General features: G+C 36.6%; 1 protein-coding gene across 1 annotated transcript in view; it reads right to left on the bottom strand.

Annotated features, from left to right (window-relative positions):
- FRYL (FRY like transcription coactivator) overlaps positions 1-25786 on the bottom strand; it is a 245410-nt gene that overhangs the window by 97364 nt on the left and 122260 nt on the right. Inside the window, exons 8-15 of the mRNA XM_081097652.1 lie at positions 19689-19768; positions 19235-19315; positions 14294-14462; positions 13917-14009; positions 7362-7460; positions 6281-6382; positions 815-918; positions 251-359 (exon numbers count right to left, since the gene is read on the bottom strand). Of these exons, the coding sequence (XP_080953778.1) occupies positions 251-359; positions 815-918; positions 6281-6382; positions 7362-7460; positions 13917-14009; positions 14294-14462; positions 19235-19315; positions 19689-19768 (837 nt within the window). The remainder of the gene's footprint in view (positions 1-250; positions 360-814; positions 919-6280; positions 6383-7361; positions 7461-13916; positions 14010-14293; positions 14463-19234; positions 19316-19688; positions 19769-25786) is intronic.

Here is a 25786-nt window from a genome sequence, read left to right as displayed (position 1 = left end):
CTCCTTTCCTTCCCCAAGTGTGTAGATCCATGACAAACTTATTTTGTCACCAAAAAAAAAAACCCACAAAAAAACCAACCATTAACATTTTTTATATTTATAGCATACATTTATTATTTCCACTGTTCAATAGTAATAAATATTTTATCATACTTTTAGATTTTGTAACAAATTTTCATACTCCAAGTTACTGCAACAGATTACTCTTGTCCCTTACATGGGCACATGTATTAGGAGGTGAAATACTCACCTGAGCAATGAACTGAATAATCTTCACAAATATATTGAGAGGTGTGTCACGAGGAACCACACTACGTGAGCCTTTTGGGAAAAGTGCTGACACTATGCTCATAAGACGACTACAGGGAAAAAAAAAAATTAGTCATAATGAGATGATGAAATTAACAGAACAGTCACAAACTATTCTTCCTATTCTTCATAGTATGTCAGGAGAATTTGTATTCCCCCACAAGGTGTTTGTCATGTTAACTAAAATTCCCTTAGTGAGCCAAAACCGGTTTGGCTCAGTGGATAGAGCGTCGGCTTGCGGACTGAGGGGTCCCGGGTTCGATTCCGGTCAAGGGCATGTACCTGGGTTGTGGGCACATCCCCAGTAGGAGATGTGCAGGAGGCAGCTGATCGATGTTTCTTTCTCATCGATGTTTCTAACTCTCTCTCTCTCTCCTTCCTCTCTGTAAAAAATCAATAAAATATATTTAAAAATAAATAAATAAATAAAAAAATAAAATTCACTTAGTGAGATATGTTTTAGCAATATTTTATTTAAGATACACTTGGAAACAAAGGCACTCACCTTTGAGTTACAGTGTTGCTTTCACATTTTATTCTAATTACATAAACCCACAACAATCTGTACAAAGATTCCAGTGCAACTCGAGACATTTTAGGATCTTTATTCTGTTTAGAACAAAAGAGAATTAAAATAAGTTTATTTAAGTACTTGCAATCATTTAAGAACAGATACATTCTCTGTCAGCAACTAAAAGCCCTCACTCCTCTCTTTTTTATTCAATCTAAAACAGGTTTAAATATGTAAGCATATGTTTGTATATATATGGTAAGTATATGTTTGGTGTATGGTAAGTACAGATAGCTCAAAAGTAACCATAAGGAAATCCAGAGCCATTCCTTATACACTTAAAATAAAACAACTCAATATTAGAATTATAATAATACTTCTAAGAATTTCAAAATTATACACACACACATCAACTTACTTGGTAATAAACGGTTCATACAATACTGGCCTAATGATAGAAGGATTACTAATCTTGGCAATAATTCACTGCAACCCATATACAGTTAAAATCTAGAATACCAAATGCTGTTACAGATATTTGCATTTATGAAATAATGCAAAATATTACTGAGTGATTAGCCTAACAAGAGGAAATACATAGACTAGTGGGTTAAGAGCATGGTCTCTCAAATTAGGAGTGACCAGCCAAACCCCACCCTCGGCTGCTGCTACCTCACTTGGTGCCACAATTTCCTCAGCTTTAAAAACGAGGCAATATGGTACCTACCTCACAGACTCAGGAAATTATGTGAAAAGCACTTGAAACACTGCCTGGTACATGATAAATGCTCAACAAGGGTCTATACCTTCAACTATTTATTTAGAATCAGAACACTATTTAAATTATTACTATTTAGAAGCAGAAAAGTCTTCCATTTCAATCACAATTTGATCGACAAACCTTTTCTGCATACCAGCTATTATAAAAAGTAAAGTTCTCCAATGACCAGTCACGTAATGAGATTTCATTGTGAATATTGAAAATGCAGCTAATCATCAATTTTATTAGGAGAAACTGTATGCATGGTTGTAGGATGCATTTATTGCTATAAGTTAGCATTTATTTAATTTTATTTGGGGAATTTCTTACTACTGAACAATAATCTTATATATAGCAACAGACAAAAGGGAGTTCTTAAATACTAAGTAATTGGCCATTCTATTTTATGTTTTAAAATATAGAAAAATGAACATCTAACTACTTACGACTAAAAACTATGCAAAAGATGTAACAACTAAGGGTATTTTTATAAAAGACAACCACTAGAAAATATACTTTACCACATTTATCTATATGAATATTTGATATAATTAATAATGAAATTATTATATTCTATTACATTTTGAAAATGAAATGTATTTTGATAAACACTGCCTTTATAATTATTCAAAGAGTGCATACATTTTTGGGGACACCCTGCATATGTTACTAATAACCAAGATTTGGGCAGTATTTTCTTTACTATTATATTGATATTGTTTAAAACATAGATGTCAAATATCAAAATATGAATTCAATTAGTTTTATGTACACTCCAAATAATACTTTCACATTATTAAATTGTATTTTTAAAGTATAAATTGTACATTAAAAATATTTAAGCCCAATTCCACATAAAAATTATTCTCATATAAATGCTTAATAAAGTATTAGGTTTATCTTATTTTCTTATTTTAAGTTATAAAGTATCTAGCATAAAAAACAAAACAAAAAACCCACAAAAATACATGATTTTCAAACTTTCCAAGATTGACCACTATGTTAACAAAGCAGAATACTTTATAATGAACAATAGCACAAGATGAAGTGATAAAAATCGATTATTATTTATTTGACCACTACAATGCTGCGATCATGCCTAAATAATAAAAACACCCTAAACTGACCTGAGTCTTAAACAAAGATATTTAATTGCCTCATTACTATTTTGGTCTAATGTGAATACTCAGATTACATTAATAAAAATCCAATAGTATTAATATGTAATAAAATTTGGTATGTCAGTCAAATATGCTCTTTGGCAGCAATTATTTTATTCTTTTTTTCCTTTTTCTCTACTGTGAACCTCCCCCCAAATAATCTGTTTAAAACCCAAACCAATCAAATGAAGTTTAAAAAGTGTTGCAATAAAATCATATTCAAGATCTAAGCTACTGTCTCAACTTCATTTGCAAATCTTTAAAAAATTTCATTTTTAACAGCTAATGTAAATTAGACAGACTATCTTAAAATTGAGAATTCTGGTTAACAATCAACATTCATTATCAAATATCTTAAGTTCATTTTCTTGGGGCCTCTTTAATACGAAAACTAGAATGCTCCTGCTGTGTGCTACTCTTTTGCTACCATACAAGAAGCAGGCATGAATAAATATTATTAGACATGCAATGCAATAATGGGTAAAGGGGGGGGAAAAAAAAAAGCACACGTGAAGGAGATAAAGCAACGTCTTACATTGACACAACTCACCTGGAGTGTTTCTATTTGCTTTCTGATACTGTTGTTAGATGGCATCTAAATAAAGCAACGTGAGACAGCAAACATAAACATGAGATGCAGCACATGCATGTTAGATGAAAATAAGCACCAAACAAGACAGCTCCTCACCAAGGCCTCTATTTAGAAGAAATCTGAAATTTCCAAGACAGTGGCCAGAAATACTCAGAAAAAAAAAAAATCCTCTAATTTTTTGGGCATCTTGGGATACATCTACAATACTCAAACTGAGAGAAAACACTTAAATTTTTAACAACCTAATTTTTCCTCTCCAAAGCACTGCAATTGAACTTAAACATTAAAGTTTAATTTTTTAAAGGAAATTAAGCATACACTGTAGAAAAAAATTCTTCAAAATATTTCTGTATGATACGTACTCTTATTTCTCTCTTAATTGCTCTTTAGAAACTTAAAAGTCATTTTTCACAGAATGACCTCAGTTGATATAAAGATAGGGGTATTGGAAACTACCAAATTCTGTTTGGAACAAAATTAACAGATTTAACATTTTCAATGAAAATAAATAGGATGTTCTCTCGTGCTATTTCTGAACCTTTAGGACTAAAACCCATCTTTTATGATCACCAGCTTCAAAAACTGGTATAATAATTTTTTAAAAATTGGGCAATATCTTAAAGTGCCTCGAAAATATATTATTTTTATGACTTTGGATGTCTTTTAAATATTCTAAAATTATAGCCAAAATATTTTCTTAAAATATCTGTTACAGCATCATTCCTAATAGTACATTAAAAGGTAACAAGGTAGACCAGAAAGCGCAAATGTTATGGCACTGAATGTATCTAGATGCAAATCTCTATCACTTTTGGCTCCCTAAACATGGGTTATTTAGTTCTCTTCTTTCAGCCTGTCACAGTAAGAATTAAATGAGATACTGTATTCAGAGAATCTAGCATATAGCAAATATTAGTAAAAATCAATTTTAAGAAGTAGTAGGTCTAATAAATGAAAAACTGTTATAGACATTTTTTTTTTAAATTAAGAGGTTACTTGAATCTCAAAACAAAATCAATTTAGGTAAGGCCTTTACCTTGAGCCAGTATTTCCTACATATAAAAACAAATTATACCTGTCACAACAGGTAATTAATGTAGTTTTCACTTGAATGCTCAATTCCTTACCTAGACTATGCAGCTTAGCCCCAGAATCTAAACCTAGTAAACAGGAACCAAGTCATAAAATTTCTGCTGAATAGAGCCTTAATGTAAGTTAAGGGTTAATGGCCAAGACAACTATACTCCAAATATTCATGCTAAGTGGCTCTTATCTCCTTTAGCCTGGCAGATTGACATAGCCATTCATGAACATGGACAATATGCCAGAAGTATTTATCAGGAGGTAAGGATTCAAAGAAAATGGAGCATTTTAAATGAAAGCCTTAAGACAAAAATAAAAAGTTAAGGTACTGCGAAAGAATTGCAAATATGTTAGGTGGAAATGTAGATATATAAAAAAATTCCAACAAGCAACAGAAAAGTATGAATTGTCATGAAACAAAGCAATCTTCCAAGAACACTTAAATGCACATCTTAATATATTTTATTAAAAGTATTAAGAATCACATTACCCAGCAAATTATCAATCTCCTTTAAGTACCTCTATCTATATAAATCATCAAAATAAGGACAGAAAACAGTACGTAATATAACTAAGTAAATAAAAACTTATTTTCTGGTTACATGTCATAGCATTGAATCAGCTTGATTTGACTGTGGGAATTTTCATAAACAAAGCAGAATATATCACTTCTCATTCAAACATGAATAAAATCAATGTAGATCCAGGAAGAGAAAAAGTTAAAAATATTTTTCAAAGACCTATATTTCCTGTAAATCTTACAAAAAAAAAATCAAGACATTTTTTAAAATGATACATAAAATCAGGAAAAAGATATTTAGGATAATGTTGTCTAGTGGATCATTCCTGAAGTGTGAAAAGGAAAGGCAGTCTATTTCTCACAAGACCACAAGGAGCTGTGAGGCCAGAGACAAATAATTTAATCTCTCTGTGTCTTGTCATTGCCTTTAAAGTATTAGGTTTTCAATCTTAACCTGAACTTAGAGGGATGACAGGAAATGAAATCTCACATCTGCCTTTTATATATACTGTAAGCAAATCGTTGAATATTAATCTGTGTAGCAAAACGGTCTTCAAATCAAGCATTCCCGTGACATGCAGATGAGGATTATCTCTCTTCCACCCCCACCCCCCCGCGTCAATCATTAACAGTGCTCCTACCCGATAAAGAGTATCTCCCCCCCCAGACCCCCCCCTCCCCCGTGTGTCAGTCATTAACAGCACTCCTACCCGCAGAAGAATAGGAGATCCTGTTAGAGCTTGCTAGCAGAGCACCCTGGCAAGATTAGGATCCTTCTATCTCACAGTTTTGTTTTCAGTACTAAGACAGACTGGACACAGATGTGCCAAATGGTGTTGATTCAAGTCAGAATAATTTCTGGGGATGTTACATCTGTGTGGATCCAGTACCACACTTTAATTTGGCTGGGCATACTTACATGAAATGTGCTTTTAGTAATATTTTATTATCAAGGCTTTTAAATATTATTCAGACTTGAATTAACATTATTGAATTTTCTCAAACACAAAGTAAGTTTTATAAGATTAATACTCTACGGTTCTAAGGACTTTATTAACAAATATTGCTAGGTTGAAGATACTATTAATACATCAATCATTAAAAATGCACAATTTGGCGCTCAGTAAGACAAACCAAAATTTTAATCAAAAGTTTCTTCATGTTCATACATGACTGATTCCCTATAGAAGGTATAAAGTATGCATAAGAAATGGAATATGGTAAACTATTAATTATTCATATGTACCAATAGTAATGAAAGTTTATTACATGCTAGTCAATGTATATGCATAAGTGAACACACTACAGTCAGTAGTTACAGGTCAGAAATGAGATTATGTCTTACCTTTAAGTGCGACAAACAGTTCTGTAGGAAAATATGCCAGTTACTTAAAAAAAACTGTTTCTGACTGACACATAAAAGGCAGGTGATTAGTGGATATAGAGCCTATAGAAGACAGATAAAAGAGAGAGTTAACACTTTACACGACAAAGCACTGGACTTGTAAATTATATTTCATTTATTCTCATAAACAAGGAAACCAAAAGACTCCTTTATGCAGTTTACCCATTTATAGTAAGAAACATGATCTCCTAGAGTCATGTAACAAAGAATAATAAAGGGCAAATTTTCTATAAGGACTGTTCTCTGACCTATCATATATTCCCTGAGTTAGAGCATGCTATTATTTTCCCTAGAGCCATTCCTCTTTCAGTCGGTACAGTGGTTGTGAGCACGCGCCCTGGGATCAGAGGACAGACTGGCATTGAAGTGTCAGCTTTCCATCTGCCAGGTGTCTGACACCAGGGAGGATACATCACTAGCTCTAAGCCTCACTTTCCTAAAATGTAAAGTGGAAAATAATAATCATACACATCCTACAAGGTTGTGAGGCTTAAGGAAGACAAAGGAGGCAAAGCACTCAGTTCAGTGCCTGGAACGCATGTTCACTCTCTCTACCATAGGTGGCCAAGTATTTGTCCAAGTCTCCAAACTTTCCCCAAGTTGCATGAAAATTCAGAGGAATCCCTCAAAGTTACATGAAACGGGTGGTTATGTGTGTGTGGGGGGGAAACTTTGAATGCAAAAGATGCTATTTTATTATCATGTAAAATAAAGGAATTTGTAGTTTAATACAAGAGTACATTCAACCTTTCCCTTATTATAACACATACTGTAAAGCACCTGTCAGGCCAGGTGAAAACCTAGAATGAAGTCTGACTAACCTATCAAATACAGAGCTAGCAAAATCATGAACAGAATTTTTTTAAAAGAGGAGAAAATATATAAAATTTGCCTTATTTTACACTTTGGATACATGACAATTTCACTTTTTACAATTCTCTTAAATCTCCACTGACTTCATAAAACAATTACTAAGAGCCCCCTCATTAAATATGTAAATATTTGAAATGGTTCTTAATACCAATGAATGCTTCTTTCTGGAGCTCAGTTCAAAAGTAGTCTGATAAAGCATCTCCACAAAATTTTTCAAACAGGGAACATTCACTTCATTTTTAACAGCCTAGGTAAAAAGATAGAAAATGGCAAAAAGTAAGAAAATGGTTACAAACGTGGGTTCAAACTACAAGAACTTTCCGTAAGGTTTGGAATTGGTTAATACCTCACTGAGGAGCTCCTGCAAGTACAGTACCATAACGTGCCAACTGACCAAATGTTAAGTAAATAAGATAAACTTGGTCCCTGCCCTGAGAGCACAAGCAGAGAATGCAGGCCAGTGAACAGGTGGTCTACCAGATGCTGTAAGAGGAAACTGAAACTCTCTGTGGTTTTGAAGCAGTCAGAGGGGGCCCCTAGGGAAAAATTACACAAGATACACCTCAGCCGAATCCAACATCTCTTACCTGAAATACTGCAACAGCTTCCCCTGGAACCACTCTGGCCTTCTCTCCCGCTCTCCTGCCCCCAGCAGTGGGATCCAGCCGCACTAGCTGGCTTCCTGCTGTTGCTCAAACACATCATGCGTGCTCTGGCTTCAGGACGCCTGCCCTTGTTCCTTCTGCCTAGGCTCTTCCCCCCAGTACAGCATGGCTCACTCCCTCCTTCCTTTAGCCGCTGGTCAACCGCCACCTTTCAACTCCCTTCCCATCTTGGCGGTTCTCTGCCCTGCTTTCCATCCCTCCGGAGTCCTTTCCACCGTCTGCATACCACATATTTTACACGAGTTTGTTGTGTTTTCCTCGGAACTAGACTCTATAGGAGCAATGAGCCTTTCCTACCTTGGTCACTGTATCCCCTGCGCGTACACGAGGCCCCCACACGCAGAAAGCACTCAATACCCATAACAAATGAATGAGGAGAGTCCAGCCAGGTGAAGGGGGGCGAGGGGAGGAGGTATTTAGTGAGGCAAGAAAGTTCCAGGCAGAAGTGGCTCTATGTTCAGAGGCAGTTGTTATGGGTTAGAGTGACTGTGGTCATATCGGGGGGTCGCAGCTCATCTAACATGACCGGTGTCCTTAAAGTGGGGAAAATTTGGACACAGACGTGCACATCAGCAGAACAGCATGTGACCATGAAAGCAGAAATTGGGGTGAGGCTTCTAGAAGCCAGGGAATGCCACAGATTGTCAGTAAACACCAGAAGCTTGGCAAGGGGCACGGAACAGAGTCCCTGTGAGACAATACCTTTTTGTTGGTTAAGCCACCTAGTGTGTGTACTTTGTTAGGGCTGCCCTAGCAAACTAATAAACCACAGAAGGGAACATGGCATAAAAGAAGAATGAGGCAACTCAGTAATAACGGGGCATTGTCAAGCATCTTGCTTTGTACAACTGGCTCCGTTTGATGGATTGCGTTAAAAACTGTAACCTAACCCAAGTTAAACAGCTGGCAAAAAACCCCACACATTTTCAAACAAGGAGGGAGCACAAATGGCGTGGATAAGTAGCAATGGGAACCATTTCTGAGGAGAGAAATCAGAGTGCTTGTACTAATGATAACAGCCTCAAGCTGCCATGGTTTTATTAACTAGTCTGTTTTCTTTTTGATAAAATGAACCTAATCCACACGGCCAAAAACTGAGGTGGGGATGGGAAGCTATCTGACTCTAACTACTTTGCAAAGCTATAAATTATGTTTGTATGCATTTAAAAATCTTCACAATAGGGTTATTTCAAAATGATAAAGGTGCCCATTTAAGAGGATATCACAATTCTGAACAGGTATGTGCTGAATAACAGAGCTTAAACATATACAAAACAAAAACTGACAGAGCGCAAAGAGAAACTGACAAATCTACACTTAGTTACAGTCAGAGACGTCAGTGCTCCTCACTCAATAATTGCTAGAAGTAGTAGGCAGGACATCAGCAAGGTTATCATAGACAAATAATACTATCAACCATCTTGGACCTAATTAATATTTATAGAACGCTCCCATCCAACGACAGCAGTACGTACAGTCTTTGCAAGTGCACATGAACATTCATTAAGATAGATGATACCCTGGCCCCAAAACAAATGTCAGTGCATTTAATGCTAGTTGAGCCATACAAAGTATGTTCTCTAACCACACATTAAAAATGAATAACTTAAAGATCTCTGGAAAAATCCCCAAATGTTCAGAAACAAAATAATATGCCTCTAAATTACCTATGGATTTCACAAAGAGCATTAAAAAGTATTTTGACCTTTATGAAAACACAAGGTATCAAAATTTGTGATCTGCCACTTTAGAACTACTTAGAGGGAAATATATAGCATTAAAGTGCTTATATTAGAAAAAAAGGGAAAGATATGCAGGATCTCAGCTTCTACCGTAAGAAACAAAAAAACAAACAAAAAGTGCAAATTAAAACCAAAGTAGAAGAAAGGAAATAATAAAAATCCAAGCAGAAATCAATGAAATAGAAACTGAAAAATAGAGAACATCATCAATAAAGCCAAAAACTAGTTCTTTGGGAAGATCAAAAAAATTAATAAAGTACTAGCCAGAGAGACTAGGAAAAAAGAAGGAAAGTCAAAACTTAGCAATATTTGGAATGAAAGTGGTCACTACAGATACAATAATATAAAGTGTATAGTATATAGTATAAAGCTGACCAACCTGATACCAATAAATTTGATAATTCCCTTAGAAATGAATAAACACCTCAGAAAGATCTGAAAGCTCACTCAAGAAAACGTAGTCTGAGAAAACCTGTCTTTTGAAGAAAGTCATTTGGTAGTTAAAAAGGTTCCCACAAGGAAAATTCCAGATTAAGTGGATGTATTAATATATTCCATCCAATTCCAAAGAAAGACTGAAAGCCAATTCTGCACAAACTCTTCCTACATAAATTATCTTGATACTAAAAAAAGAAAACCACAGACCAAGAGCTCCAGGAACACAGATAGGTGCAAAAATTCTCAATAAAAAACCTTATCAAATAAAACCTAACAATATAAAAAAGTCTTATCATGATCAAGAGTTTCACCCCAAGAATGTAATGTTGACTCAACAATTAATATAGTTCAATATATTATCAAACAAAAAAGAAAAATCATCTGATTATTTCAACAGACGAGGATGGGGGATATTTAACAAAATCCAACATTTATTCCTTCCTGAAAAATAACCAACTCTTCATAAACTAGAAATGAAAATAAATTTCCTCAATATGATAAAAGGCATCTATGAAAAACCTGTAAGTCACATCATACCTATTGGTAAGACTGGCGACTTTACCCCTAAAATGTGAAAAGAGGTAAGGATGTCTGCTCTCATTTTTTTTTTTTAAATCATTGTACTGAAAAATGCTAGCCAGTGCAATAAGGCAAAAGTGAAATAAAATACAAGCACTGAAAAGTATTTTGAACACCTGGAAAATGAAATCTTAAAACAATGGCATTTACGATAGCACAAAAATAAGAAATGCCTAGGATAAATTTAACAAAATATACTCAAGATCTATACACTGAAAATTACAAAACATTGTTGAGAGAAAATAAAGACCTAAGTCAAAGAAGAAAGTTGCTATGCTCATGAATCACAAGAATCAATATTAAGATGTCTGTCCTACCATTTATTAATATAAAGAAATCCCAATTCAAATACCAGCATTATTTTTTTTTTAAATATATTTTATTGATCTTTCACAGAGAGGAAGGGAGAGAGACAGAGAGTTAGAAACATCGATGAGAGAGAATCATCGATCAGCTGCCTCCTGCACATCTCCCACTGGGGATATGCCCGCAACCCAGGCACATGCCCTTGACCGGAATCGAACCCAGGACCTCTCAGTCCGCAGGCCGACGCTCCATCCACTGAGCCAAACCGGTTTCGGCACCAGCATTATTTTTAATTGACTAAGTGACTCTAAATTTTTAAAAAATTTTAATTGCATTTATTGGGGTGACATTATTTGCAAAATTATACAGGTTTCAAGTGTATAACTCAATAAAACATTATCTGCACACTACTTCGTGCAGCCATTGCCCCAAGCAAAGTCTCCTTCCATCCCCATTTCTCCCCTCCTTTGCCCACCTCCACCTACTTCCACCCCTTTTCCTTTGTCTATGACCACACTGTTGTCTGTGTCCACGTGCTATGGATGTATGTTTTTTGGCTAATCCCTTCACCTTCTTTCATCCAGTCTCCCTCCTCCCCTCCTCTCCCCTCCCCTCTGACCTCTGGCAGTCTGTTCCATGTATCCATGCCTTAGTTTCTATTTTGTCAGCTTATTTTGTTCATTAGATTCCACATCTACAATGAACCTAAAATAGCCAAAATAACTTTGAAAAAGCATAAAGTTGGAAGATGGACACTGCCTGCCTCTAAGTTACTACAGGAATTAAGATAGTATACTATTATTATAAGAACATACACACAGGTCATTGGAACAGAGTCAGAAACACACTAAAGCACACAGAGTCAATTCATTTTTTAGACAAAGCACTTGACAAGAATTGTCTTGTCAACAAATGGACAAATTTTGTTGGAACAAAAACAAAACAAAAAAGTAAACAAAATAAAATTCAATCCTCTTACCATATAAAAATTAACTCAAAATGGATCACTAACCTAAAAGTAAATCTTAAATTTAAAATATAGGCGAAACTTTAGGGACTTTGTGTTATTCAAAGACTTGTTAGGTATAATACAAAAGTTTAATTTATAAAAGAACACACTGATAAATCAGATCTCATCAAAATAAAAAAAACTTCTTTTTCAAAGACATAGTTAAGAGAATGAAAGCACAAATCATGAACTAGAAGAAGATATTCACAGAGCATACATCTGATAAAATACTTACATCCACATTTTAAAAATATATGTCTCAAAGCTCAATCCGAAAACAATCCAATACAAAAATGTGAAAAAAGATTTCAACAGACATTTTGTCAAAGAAAATACATGAATGACAAATGAAGATAGGAAAAGATGCTCAAAAGCATTAGTCATTAGGTAGATGCAAATTAAAAACCAGAATGAGATACCATGATACACCTATTGTAATGGCGAAAATGAAAAAGACTGGCCAGAGTAAGTGTTGCTGAAGATGTGGAGGAACTGGAACTCTCACATACTGCTCATGGGAATGCAAAATGGTACAACCACTCTGTAACACAGTTTGGCAATTTCTTGAAGAGTTAAACCTATAACTATCACTTGGTCCAGCAATTCCACTCCGAGGTTTTTACCCAAAGGAAAGAAAAGCAAATGTTCATACAAAGACTGTATATGAGTGTTCATAGCAGCTTTGCTTGTAGCAGCTAAAAACCGGCGACAACCCAAAGGTCCAAAAACAGGTAAACACATAACCAAACTGTGGTATAGACATACCATGAAATACTGCTCAACAATGAAAAAGCAATAAACTACTGATATATTCTACAACATACTTGGACTGCAAAGTAATTATGCAGACTGAAAGAAGTCAGAAAAAGAGTTTGTACTGTGAGATTCCATTAATATAAAATTCTAGGAAATCCAAAACTTATGTACTGAAACTGAAAGAACATCACTGGTTACACTTGAGAACAAGTGGGGTGAGCGAGAGTGGGGATTAAAAAGGAACGCCAGAAAACTTCGAAGAGAGTGATAGATATGTACATCATCTTGAGTGTAAGATATGTACATCATCTTGAGTGTAGGGACAGTTTTTCAGGTACATATATATCCTAGTACATATATACATACATATATATGTGTGCATATATGTATATATGTCAAATTGTACACTTTAAATGTGTGTGGTTTATTTATTGTATGTCAATTTCACTTTCATAAATCTTTTAAAAATAAAATAATATATATGTGTATATATAAAAGTCAATTATACAACAATATGTAGTACATTGAAAATGAGTGGAATATTACATACTACACCGAAAAACTGAGTGGGGTAGGGATGGAGACCAGAAAACAAAAAAAATCTATTTATAGTATGCTATAAATTCCATTACTATTGATATTTCATTACCAGTAACTGCAAAATTAGTTTTGAATAACACTCTACATTTACACCAAGAAAAGTTTCTATCAATGTGCTTCCCTAGAAGTTACTGCGATCATTATTTTCTAAACAATTCAGAGTACAAATTTTGATAGGTATGATGAATGTCACAGCAATCTGTAGGACAGAACTTATAAAATCAAGACAGTCTGGTAAATTCCAGGATGTATGTCACAGTACTTTAAATTCTTCAGAGGCTACTGAAATGGCTGTGATTCTGTACGGAGCAAGGGCCATGATGAAATGCAGTGTGCTACACTGAGCGCCTTGAGGCCACACTCCTGCTAGGTTGCAAATGCTCTGCACTCCTAACAGTCTCTGGATCTTGAGGGCTGGTTCTTTTAATTAAAAGACTGATAGATGCTCTTCTGCTCTGTCTAATAATCCTTTTCCCTATGCCCATGTTATATTCCAAATTTCCACCTCATTGTCTATTAGGTTACCAGAAAGTAAGAATATTTCATGTAGCAACTTCTTTAGTAAAAAGGTACTTTTAAGATATAATATAAAAATAAAAAATACTTACAGCAGCTACAGGGATAAGAATCTCCACAAATAAACCGGCAAGTGCATGTTTTATATCTTTATCTTTTACTTCTAAGAAATACTGAGCACATTCCTGGAGGGTGGGGGGAACACATTAGGTTAACAAACGAGAAAGATGAAATAATTTTTAATATCACGATTATTTTGTAAACACTCTGCAATTATATCAAAAAGCTATGGTCAAAACATACTTAAATTAAAAAAGAAAATTAATTTATACTTGTGACAATTCAACAATTGGAATAAGAAATTAATAACGATGTCATTAATATATCTACATTGTTTCTTTTTAAAAGTCATGAAGAGCAAGAAAAGTCATTGTTAGGCTAAATCTCTGAAACTGATGAAGTAAATCACCTGCATAAACTGAAATGATGCTTCAAAATCTTCTACAGGATACATCTTCACTCGGAAAAATTTCATTCCCATTATTAAGCTGATGACACTCTGTACCACATGTGGACTTTGTTCCTTCAGTCGAAGTTCTTTTAATTCCGTCATAAACTTCTTCCTCACAGCCTGAAACCTTTAATACACACAGATACATAATTTCACTTGCTAAAAACACTAATTTCCAACATCATCTCCTTTCTCTGCCCTCATCAAAATTGCCAGAAAAGCATAGATAGGAAGACAAAAATTTTTGTTATTCTAAATTTCCTGTTCATTTATTTTAGTATCAGAAGTTTCTTAAAGAGGAATAATTGGATTTTTCAATTCCTATATCATCATTGACATAGCACCATTACCATTTAATAATTAATAACCATAATAAAAATAAGATCGAATAACCCACCCATAAAACTTCCCCATAAATATCAGAGAGCCAATTTTTATAAAGTCCTTCTTATAAAGTCTGCCATTTGAGTTGTATGGAGAGTGGACTGGAGATTACAAATTTATTCAAAGAGGTAAACCAATTGATTGTGACTATTAACTATCACTTAAAACGCCTATTTCACTACACTGCAGAAAAACTGAACAAGAGTGGGAGGACACAGAGCTCACAATCTGCATGAGCTAGAGAATCAAAACGTCTTCAAAATGTGAGCACCGTCCTGGCGTCACATGACCACAATTGTTAAGGCTACCAAATTTTTCTTTGCTTACACTGGAAAAAGATATCTAGCAGCTTATTAATCAATAATACTTCATTTTCCTCCTTCATATATTAGAAAACAATCAAAGATTTTACTATTAATGTTACTTGGGGGAAACCAGTTCCTGAAAAATGAAGTATATTTTTCCAATGGTCACTGACTACAGTGAGAAAAAAAAAAATACACACACACACACACACACACACACACACACACACTAATGAAATATGGACACATGATAGAAAGTACAGCATTTATTTCTATTTGATGCTTAGAAAATACAATATCATTTTCCATTCAAATATTCTTTTGTGTTTTATAAAAAATATATAGAAAGTGAATAAATACCTTAATATTGCAATAAGATGAGAATCCAAGGGTTGGGTGTTTTTTAAAATTAAATTTCTCAGAATAATTGTTAATCACTACAATCAAAGGAAATGCATAGGCAAGATTGTAATATACCTCCCAGCCCTTCCCTTTCTCCCCTCCCTTTCTCACTCTACTCGTCCCCCTCCCCCCCCCCCCGGGGCCCGCTCCTCCCCACCTCAACTGTCCGTAAGCCCAGCCTAACCTACTGTGGCTCCTTGCTCCCTTTCTTTCACGCTCATCACCTCACCACTGCTCTACGTGACCAATGAGGGTCAGCATCATTTCACTGGCCATTAGGATTTATAATCTTTACCATCCTGGAATTAACTTAGCGGTCATGCAAGTTCTTCTGGATTCAACTTGCTAATGTATTAGAATTTCTAACCTGTATTCCTGACAGAAATTCATTTAGATAAAAATTTAAAAATCATGAACTACCATGCCATAAAATAAATACACCATTGCTTGTGTCCATGTTTTTGTGCCTATAATTCCTGAGACATGGATTCGTTACTGATTAAATATAAGTGACATATTAAGATATTATTATCTATGTCCAAATGACATAAAACAGACTATGTTCTAAGTTCTATAGCACTGGTTATGCAAGTGTGACTGATGTGTTACAAAGGATAAAAAATATGCTAAATAAAATACATTACTTAATATTAAAATCTAAACTATTAAATATTAACAATACTTGCCTTCTTAGAATTTAGAAAAGGTTTTATATAATGATTTCAGAACCAAAGACTCTTTAAATGACATCCACAAAAATCTGAATTGATACTTTTTACTTAGAGCAAACACAAATACTAAAGACAAACAGCTTTTTAGTGTTTACTATAATGATGGTTCAAGACAGCTCAATGAGTATAACTCCTGACGAATAACACTTTTCATAAAATAATCTGGTATCTTTCACCTTTCCTTTTAGGTATCCCTTTTATCTATTCAAAACTCTGTTTAGTATTAAAACAAATAAGGTGATTAGAATAAAGGGATTGCATTGATATCTTGGAAATAAAAGCACTCAACTGGAAAGTATTAAAAGTAATTATTAGCTCTCTAAAGACTTTTAAAAGAAAGATTTTAAAAAAATGCTTCTTACAGAATTGTTAAAAGTAGGAAATAAGGTAATGTCCTGACTATTCCTGGCAATTTCTGACTTCCTCAATTCAGATAGTTATGGGGAAAAAACCTAAAATGAAAACACGTTGTGAAATTAAAGTATGGGTGATGCTTTTTTTTTTTAAAATTAAATCTTTATTGTTCAGATTATTACAGTTGTTCCTTCCCCCCCCCCCCCCATAGCTCCCCTGCACCCGGTTCCCACCCCACCCTCTGCCCTTACCCCCGCCACCCACTGTTCTCATCCATAGGTGTACAATTTTTGTCCAGTCTCTTCCCACACCCCCCATACCTCTCCCCCCCCCCCGAGAATAGTCAGTCCACTCCCTTTCTATGCCCCTGATTCTATTATGTTCACCAGTTTATTCTGTTCATCAGATTATTTATTCACTTGATTTTTAGATTCACTTGTTGATATATGTGTATTTGTTGTTCATAATTTGTATCTTTACCTTTTTCTTCTTCTTCCTCTTCTTAAAGGATACCTTTCAGCATTTCATATAATACTGGTTTGGTGGTGATGAACTCCTTTAGCTTTTTCTTATCTGTGAAGCTCTTTATCTGACCTTCAATTCTGAATGATAGATTTGCTGGATAAAGTAATCTTGGTTGTAGGTTCTTGCTATTCATTACTTTGAATATTTCTTGCCACTCCCTTCTGGCCTGCATAGTTTCTGTTGAGAAATCAGCTAGGTATTCCCTTGTAGGTAACTGATTTATTTCCTCTTGCTGCTTTTAAGATTCTCTCTTTGTCTTTTGCTCTTGGCATTTTAATTATGATGTGTCTTGGTGTGGTCCTCTTTGAATTCCTTTTGTTTGGGGTTCTCTGAGCTTCCTGGACTTGTAAGTCTATTTCTTTCACCAGGTAGGGGAAGTTTTCTGTCATTATTTCTTCAAATGGGTTTTCAATATCTTGCTCTCTCTCTTCTTCTGGCACCCCTATAATTCTGATGTTGGTACGCTTGAAGTTGTCCCAGAGGCTCCTTACACTATCTTCGTATTTTTGGATTCTTTTTTCTTTTTGTTTTTCCAGTTGGGTGATTTTCACTTCTTCGTATTTCAAATTTTTGACTTGATTCTTGCGATCCTCTAGTCTGCTGTTGGAACTCTGCATAATATCTTTTATTTCAGTCAGTGTATGCTTAATTTCTAGTTGGTCCTTTTTCATAACCTCGAGGGTCTCACTAGATTTTTTGAGGGTCTCACTAAATTTATCGGCGGTTTCTAGAAAACTCTTGAAGAACTTTAAAAGTGTGGTTTTGAACTCTATACCCAGTAGTTTGCTTTCCTCCATTTCTGTCATTTGTGACCTGTTTCTTTGTCTCCGCATTTTGGCTGCTTCCCTGTGTTGATAAGAGTGGCTTTCTGTTAGGTGTCCTATAGGGCCCGGTGGCTCAGTCTCCCCAATTACCTGAGGTGGACACTCTTAGTGCACCCCTTTGTGGGCTTGGTGCACAGTCTTGTTGTAGTTAAGCCTTAATTGTCGTAGGTATCACTGGGAGGAATTGACCTCTAGGCCAATTGACTGAGAATCAGCTGTGTCTGCAGTGCGAGAACTTCTGAGCTGGAGACACCCTTCTGGGGCAAGACTTGCTTCAGTGGGGCTTTGGTGCTCATTGAGTCTGCTCCCTGAGTGTGTCCCTTATGGATCTGAGGAGTTGTAATCTGGATGGTCCCACTCTGACCACTGGGTACACTGGCTCTTGGATCTCTAAGGAGGTGTTAATTTAGCCTCTGCCTGAGGCTACCCAGCAGGAGCTGTGGAGAGATTCCTCTTCTTTGTTTGGGGTTTGGAGGTGCCCAGATGAGGCCCAGCTGTGAAGCAATCAAGCTGCTGTGGGGCTTTAGACCTTCTTTTGGAAGTTCTGGGTCTCTCTGATTCAGCTGCAGTTTGTTAGGTAATTTTCAGGTTGCAAAGGGCCAGGCCTTTCATATGCAAAAGCCTCTGCACACAGCTTGGATGGGGCAGGGTCTCAGGGGATCAACAGGGCAGAGCAAGCAGCTATGGCTGCTCCCCAGTCCTATCCTAAGAAGCCCTGAGTTTCAGCGTCCCGGCAATCTGAGAGAAAGCCGCCCTCGAGTTCCGTTCGATGCCAGACAGTCCAGTTTCTCCCTGCACGAGTCTTGGTCCCCAGAGACTCACCAGGGACTGGAGTTCAGAGCAGTCGGGAGCTTGAGACTCCCTTCCGATTGAAAAAGACAACTGTGTCCTCAGTTTCCAGCCCTCTCCATTCGAGCTGCCAGCCATCTCCAAATGTGCCGCGTCCTCAGCTGTCAGCCCTTTCCACGTGCACCGCATCCTCAGTTGCCAGCCCTTTCGGCGTGCGCCTCTGTACCTCTGCACTTTACTTCTGCACCTCCTCTGAGTCTCAGTGTGCTTTTCTCTTTCCTTCTAGTTGTAGAATTTCCACTCAGCCAGCCTTCCTGTGGTTCTGGATGATGTCCGTTTTGTCTTTTAGTTGTATTTTTGAAGTGCTTGTGCGAGGCAGCAATTTCCGGTGTTTACCTATGCCGCCATCTTGGTTTCTCCCCTATGGGTGCTACTTTAAAATCCTCTGAGGAACAGAGCAGCTTAGTAATAAAAGGTGAAACTGAATTCTATGAAAAATACAGTAGGTTTAAAACTGTCAGTGTCAACTATATTAGTAATGAAGCATTCCAAAACAAAAAGCATATCAAAATCAGTGAAACTTACTTTGATTGGGTAAGAACCCCTATCACCTCTGCATATAAATCTGCAATAATATGCACATTCCCAGTGTTGGTTCCCGAATACCTGAAATAACAAGAGAACAAATGCATTATTTATTAAATTTTTTTCTACAAACTCTCTGAATATATCTTAAAATTTCTCGTTAGATATTGTAGAATTTTCTCTGAAAATTCATTTATAGGATAATAAAATCCACACAAATTTTTTCCTATCTCTAGATTTTAATTTGCTGTGACATTTAGCCTTCTAATTCTTATAAATCCAATTAGTTTTAGAATTATTTTTACAAAAATCATTTCTATATGTATGTTGTGTGGATTAAAAAAAATAATTGCTTTGAATGCTAAAAACAAATGATCGATGAGCGTTCAAAGTATATTTAAGCAGTATAAGCCCACAGAGAAAAGCAGCAGTCCCAAGTTAGTATTTTACTTACCCTTCCTTATGCTTAAAGTGCTTGAAAGCCAAGTTTAGAACTTCATGAACTAAGGGATCAGGCACAGGATGAACAGGAATCTAGAACAACAAAGATCAAGTGAGTAAGAGCTAAATAGGTTAGAAGTCTTTTATGAGTGGTCTTATTTCAACAAATTAAATCAATAGTCAATTTTAATTTTCATGATATGATCTATTACTAATCTGTCAATCTTCCTTTTTCCTAAAAAAATATTTTTTCTTTAATTTAGTTGAATATCTAATTTCACAAACTCTAAACTTACGACTATTAGCTTCTAAATCACGAATCACTGAACAATAGACTACGGAGGGGGAAAGCTATTGTTGTTGTTACTGCAATTGTTATTGTCAGAAAGTTACACATACATTTCCCGTGTGTAACTCTGCAACAGCTATAGATCAGCAACCTTTGACGGAGCCAGCACCGCACTTCAGATAGCCTGATTTCCTATCATAACAGTAACCAAGAAGGACAACTTTTCCAACAATTTTAACCTACTAGTATTTATGGCTTTATTAGTATTAGAAATTTGTCATTTAAATGTCTGTTTTGTTTAGTTCTTTAAAAACTACATGTTAGTTCCTAATCTGTAATATTTAAAATCTCTGCCCTTTCCCCCAGATATAATCACTATTAAAAACTTGGTATATAGCCTTGCACACTTTTTCTACACACACACACACACACACACACACACACACACACTTTATTTTTACTTAACAGAACAATGCATCTTTCCATGTCAGTACTTAGAGTTCTTCCTTGTTATTTTTTAATAGCCATAAAATATTCAGTATATGTCATTTATTGAATGAGCTCTCTATTAATGAACATTTCAGCCCAGAATGTCTATAGTCAATATGTATGTTTTACAATAAACATCTTGTGCAGTCAACATTATAGATTTGTATAGTCCCATGAGAAAGAGTCCAAAAAGAGGAACTGCCGGGTCAAAGATTATACAAGTCACCACTGACAGACTCTAGTTCTATTCATGTGTGGGTCTGTTTCTGAGCTCTCTATCAATTTAACGTGTCTGTCCTAAAATCAGGCTGTCTTATTATTAGGCTGTCTTACTTATTTAATAAGTTTGGATGTATTGTACTACAAGCCTCACCCTCCATCTTTTTCAGAGATGTTTTGACTATTCCTGGCCTACTGTTCTTCCACATTCAATTTACAGTCATCTTTTCAAGTTCCACAATAACTATAAGATTACTGGAATTGCAATGAGCCTTTCAATCAATTTGGGGATAACTGTATTCTTACGCATTTACACGGAATATCTTTCCATCTCTTTAAAGACTTTCAGCAAAGTTTTACAACTTCCTGTTTTGCCCTCTGTTATACTTGGTCCTATGAGAACAATCATATGAAGAGATGCTTGATTTCATTAGTAATAAGGAGGGGGGGAAATGCACAAGGTATCATTTTACACCAATTCGATGGGAAAAAAAATTGAGTCTGACAAAGCCAAATAGTAGAGATAATGTAAATCAATGAGGTTTCATGTACATTGCCGGTGGAAGTTTAAATCAATTATTTACGCAGCATGCAACCTACTGAAGAGGATCAATGTTTGCCACTAAGAAATACAGCAGGTTGGCATAAGGATTATTTTGAGCTGAAGGCAACTCAAAAAACTGTATCATGCTGAGCAGATGCAGGAAAAGCTCTCTATTCTCCCTCTTTCTGGCTAAAAGCAGTCTCCCTTCCCCTTTCCAATACCAAGGAGAGTAGAAGAACCATGGCCACTGGAAACAGAAAGTTGGCACTGAGATGGGTCTGCACAAACAAACCTTTCTAATAGCCCTTATCTACCACTGGTTTTCCCCATATATTTACCTTCCCACCATTTACCACCCCAACAGCCAAACCCTTTTCCTTTGTCCTGTCACTTCTCCACAATGTATTTTGCTCTTTGATAAAGTAATTTTTCATGTCTAACCCTTCTTTGGCTCTTGACTTCTTTTCTAGAAGGGCCTTTTTTCCTGTTAATCTGCCACTTATCAGCTGAATTTCCAGGGCCCCGGGTATTAAACCTAAGAGGATGGTGCTTTACCATGCTAGCAATTACACGGTTAAGGAAACAATGATGAGAGCCTCTGGCTGGAGAGGCCTTGCCAACACCTTGATTTCAGACTCTGGCCTCCAGAACCATGAGAGAATAAATTTCTGTTTTCTTAGCTACCAAACTTGTGATAACTTAATTCTACAACCTCAGGGAACCAATACATGACCTCACAGAGTACTACAAATGAGAATAATAGTACTGCCAACATTGTAGGTTTGCTATGAAGATTAAATGAATTCAATGAGTTAATATTCATAAAGCACCTGGCAGGGTGTTTGTTACCTAGTAGGCACTATTGCAGGCTTAGTGAATTTTTACAAAAAAGAACTGAGGTCAATGGGTGCTGATGACATTACTTTTCTGGTTCATGATTGGTGGGCTGGACACCATAATATTGGAGCCTCCTGTTAGATTACAGAATTGAAAACATACTCATGACGCCGTGAAAAGGTTGAGAAGAGTGAACTCGTACAAAGATTCTTTCAAGCCTAAATGTTCAATAAAAAGAACCCTTCAATTCTCTAAAAAAAAAAGGGGGGGAGGGAAAGAAAACAATGACGTATAACTACACACTTCATGGATGAATCTTAGTCACATAATGTGGAGTGGGGAAAAAAGTTCCAGAGGACAGTAAACAATGATACAATTTTTTAGAAAGTCCCAACACAGTAAAACTTTAATATATTATCCAAACATGTATCAAAACATTTTTAAAGTGAAGGGAATATATTAACATAAAAATCAGTTACTGAAAAGGGAATAGCCAGGGAGTGAATGAACTAGGAGAGTCACATAATTAGGCTTTAGATTGTAGATAACAGTCTAGTTCTCAGAGGGACCATTATATTGTAAACAAACAAACAGGAACAGCCACGCAGAGAGCAATGACAACAGCGTGTCTTTAACCAGAATTTATCCAATTCTGTGGGCCTGGGGTCCAATTAAAACAAAACACATAGGAATTCTACATTTGATTTGCTGATAATTTTTAACAATACAGATTCCAGAACACCTCAGTAATAGGATGAAATTGTAATCGAATATTAAATATAACCAAGAAAGCAAAAAAATAGACTGGGGAAAATATAGTAAAGAATTCTAATTCCTCAGAGATGGTCAGAATGCTTCTTGAGGGCTTGAAAGAAAGCTATTTAAAATGAAGACAGTGCATTCCTTACAAAGGTAAACCAGGAGTCTATTAGGAGGGGATTAAACTTAGTCCTGAATAATGACCAGGAACTAATTCTAAACTAGTAAATATGAGAGAGACATTAGATAAGAGTAATCACGCAAACAGTAATGAGGGACAAGAATTCTAACAAGTATTCACTTCCATTTATTCATCTCAATGAGACCGTGACTAAATTCTGACAACACTGAGAACACTGACACAACTTCTAAACTGCTGTCCCAAGCAGAGGGAGGCATGGCAACTGACACGGCTTTCCAAGGCTCCTGGGGAACCTTCAGTGCAGGCCGGACGGCTATCCTAGAGCCTCATCGTGGCTAAGGGGCTCAGGGCTTACTGTGGACCAGAGGAGGCCGAGAAAGCCCATTTATCTCATTTCCTAGAAACTGCGACTGTCCCAAGGGCCTGTACCTGGAATCCAACGGGAAGAAAATGCATGATGAAGGGGATTCTTATACTGCCCCATTCCAAAATCAAATAGGGATTAAGGGAGGAAGCAGCTGAAATCCGAACTCTACCTTTCTAGGGCTCAGAGAACATTTTAAAAGTAACCTGATGGCCTGGGGGGTGGGAGTGGGCAGGGAGGGGTTGATGGGGGAAAAGGAGACATATGTACTTAGTAATACTTTTAACAGGAAAGGGAAGGGGAGGGGAGGGGAGGGGAGGGGAGGGGAGGGGAGGGGAGGGGAAGGGAAGGGAGGGAAGGGAAGGGAAGGGAAGGGAAGGGAAGGGAAGGGAAGGGAAGGGAAGGGAGGGGAGGGGAGGAAGGAAGGAAGGAAGGAAGGAAGGAAGGAAGGAAGGAAGGAAGGAAGGAAGAAAGAAAGAAAGAAAGAAAGAAAGAAAGAAAGAAAGAAAGAAAGAAAGAAAGAAAGAAAGAAAGAAAGAAAAGAAGAAGGAAGGAAGGAAGGAAGGAAGGAAGGAAGGAAGAAAGAAAGGAAGGAAGGAAAGAAGGAAGGAAGGAAGGAAGGGAAAGAAAGAGTAACCTGATACAGGAATGACATGAACTTTTCATTCATTACTTCATGGAAGCTGGGATATTTAAATCCCATGTTAACAATGGGGCAGAATTTATTGTGAATTTATTCTGCATGACAAAGTTCAAGAACTCAGATACTTTGGAAGAAGAGTCTTATTGACCTTGGTCCCACATAGGTAAACTGAAATGTTAACCCAGGACTTCTCTAGCATTACGGATACTTAACTAGGATTCTATGATTGACTGGATAGTTACAAGAGGCTTTTCAACCTCTAACAGGCAAACATTATGAAAGTATAACAATCAAATCTTATTGATACAGGAATTTCCAGATATTGGCTGACCAACTATTAGAGGCACGGCAATCTTTTACTTGGTAGCCCAAGAACCCCTTTTTAGGACCACATAATCTATCTCAAATTAAGAACTAAAAACAGTATCCCCAAAGTGCTCCCTCAAAGCCACACTAAGCTGTTCAGTTTATTACAGATAAAGTATAACCAAACCATTACACAATAAATGAAAACGTTTTCTTCATTGGAATGATAAAAGCATAGAAAGACCATGGATATTGGGTTAGTCCCATGGTCGGCAAACGGCGGCTCGCGAGCCACATGCGGCTCTTTGGCCCCTTGAGTGTGGCTCTTCCTAAGCCTTAAGAGTACCCTAATCAAGTTAATAACAATGTACCTACCTATATTGTTTAAGTTTAAAAAATTTGGCTCTCAAAAGAAATTTCAATCCTTGTACTGTTGATATTTGGCTCTGTTGACTAATGAGTTTGCCGACCACTGGGTTAGTCTAATCAAACCAAGATTTCTCTTTTCACTAGTTATGTATCCTCGCAGAAGTTTCCACTCCCTCACCTGGAAATTGCAGATAACAGAGTAGAACCCTATACTTACTAGCCCTGAGGGAATGCAAAATCTGGTGTATCACACTGGAGACTGATTCTTGTCCTCTCACCTTTCCCACCCTTCTCTAAAAGGGACCAGACCAAAATTCTTACCTCCTGGGAATGTAGGGGAGATGAAGGAACTAGATATTGAGGACAAGGCCTAGTAGAGGAGACAAAATGGCAAGAAACCAGAGCCAACCAGGGAAGCAGGGAGACAGGTGTGTTCTCCAGCCTCATCTTCCCTGGAGTGGCCAACAAAAGAAGTTACAGGGCTCACGGCTGTGGTCCTCTGTGTAGCTCCCAGTCAGTCCTATGATGGCCCCATGGGCAGTGAGGACAGAGCAGACATCACCACTAGGTGATGGACTATGACTGGATCAAGTGCCTGACTCCCAGAACTTACTCCAGAATGGACAGTGCTAATCAACAGGCTGGCCCAAGACATTTCCCTGACCTTGCAATGATGCAACACCGCATTTCACATGACTCAACTTTTGTGCTCCACTTACTGCACTGTTATGGTTTTATACACTGATTTCTTCACAGTGGTGTGTGGTGTGCTCTAGGCCAGAGATACAGAACACAAGGGGACTTAAACCTGTAATTCCTCCTGAACAGTCTTTATTTGCTCATTATGTGCTAAGTCTAACAATGGCAGCTGGGGACACTACTTAGTCACGTTGCATACTCTTTATTAGTGCCCTACTACTGCTGCCACCATCAATCCTCTGTATGTGTCTTTGTGAAAGGTTAGATTATTTACAATATTTACTACAATAGCCTTACAAGGTAGATATTTATCCCCTAGTTTACAGGTGAGGGAACTGAAGTTCTGAAGTTGGTATGTACTTCTCTAGAATATACTGTGGGCCCAGTCTGATATATTAAAAATGCTTTTAATAAATGAAAAAAAATGAGAAGAAAACTGCTATCGTTTTCA

Source organism: Myotis nattereri, assembly GCF_964212035.1.
Source record: "Myotis nattereri genome assembly, chromosome: 1".
Taxonomy (NCBI): Eukaryota; Metazoa; Chordata; class Mammalia; order Chiroptera; family Vespertilionidae; genus Myotis; species Myotis nattereri.
This window is presented reverse-complemented; position numbering and strand designations above follow the sequence as displayed.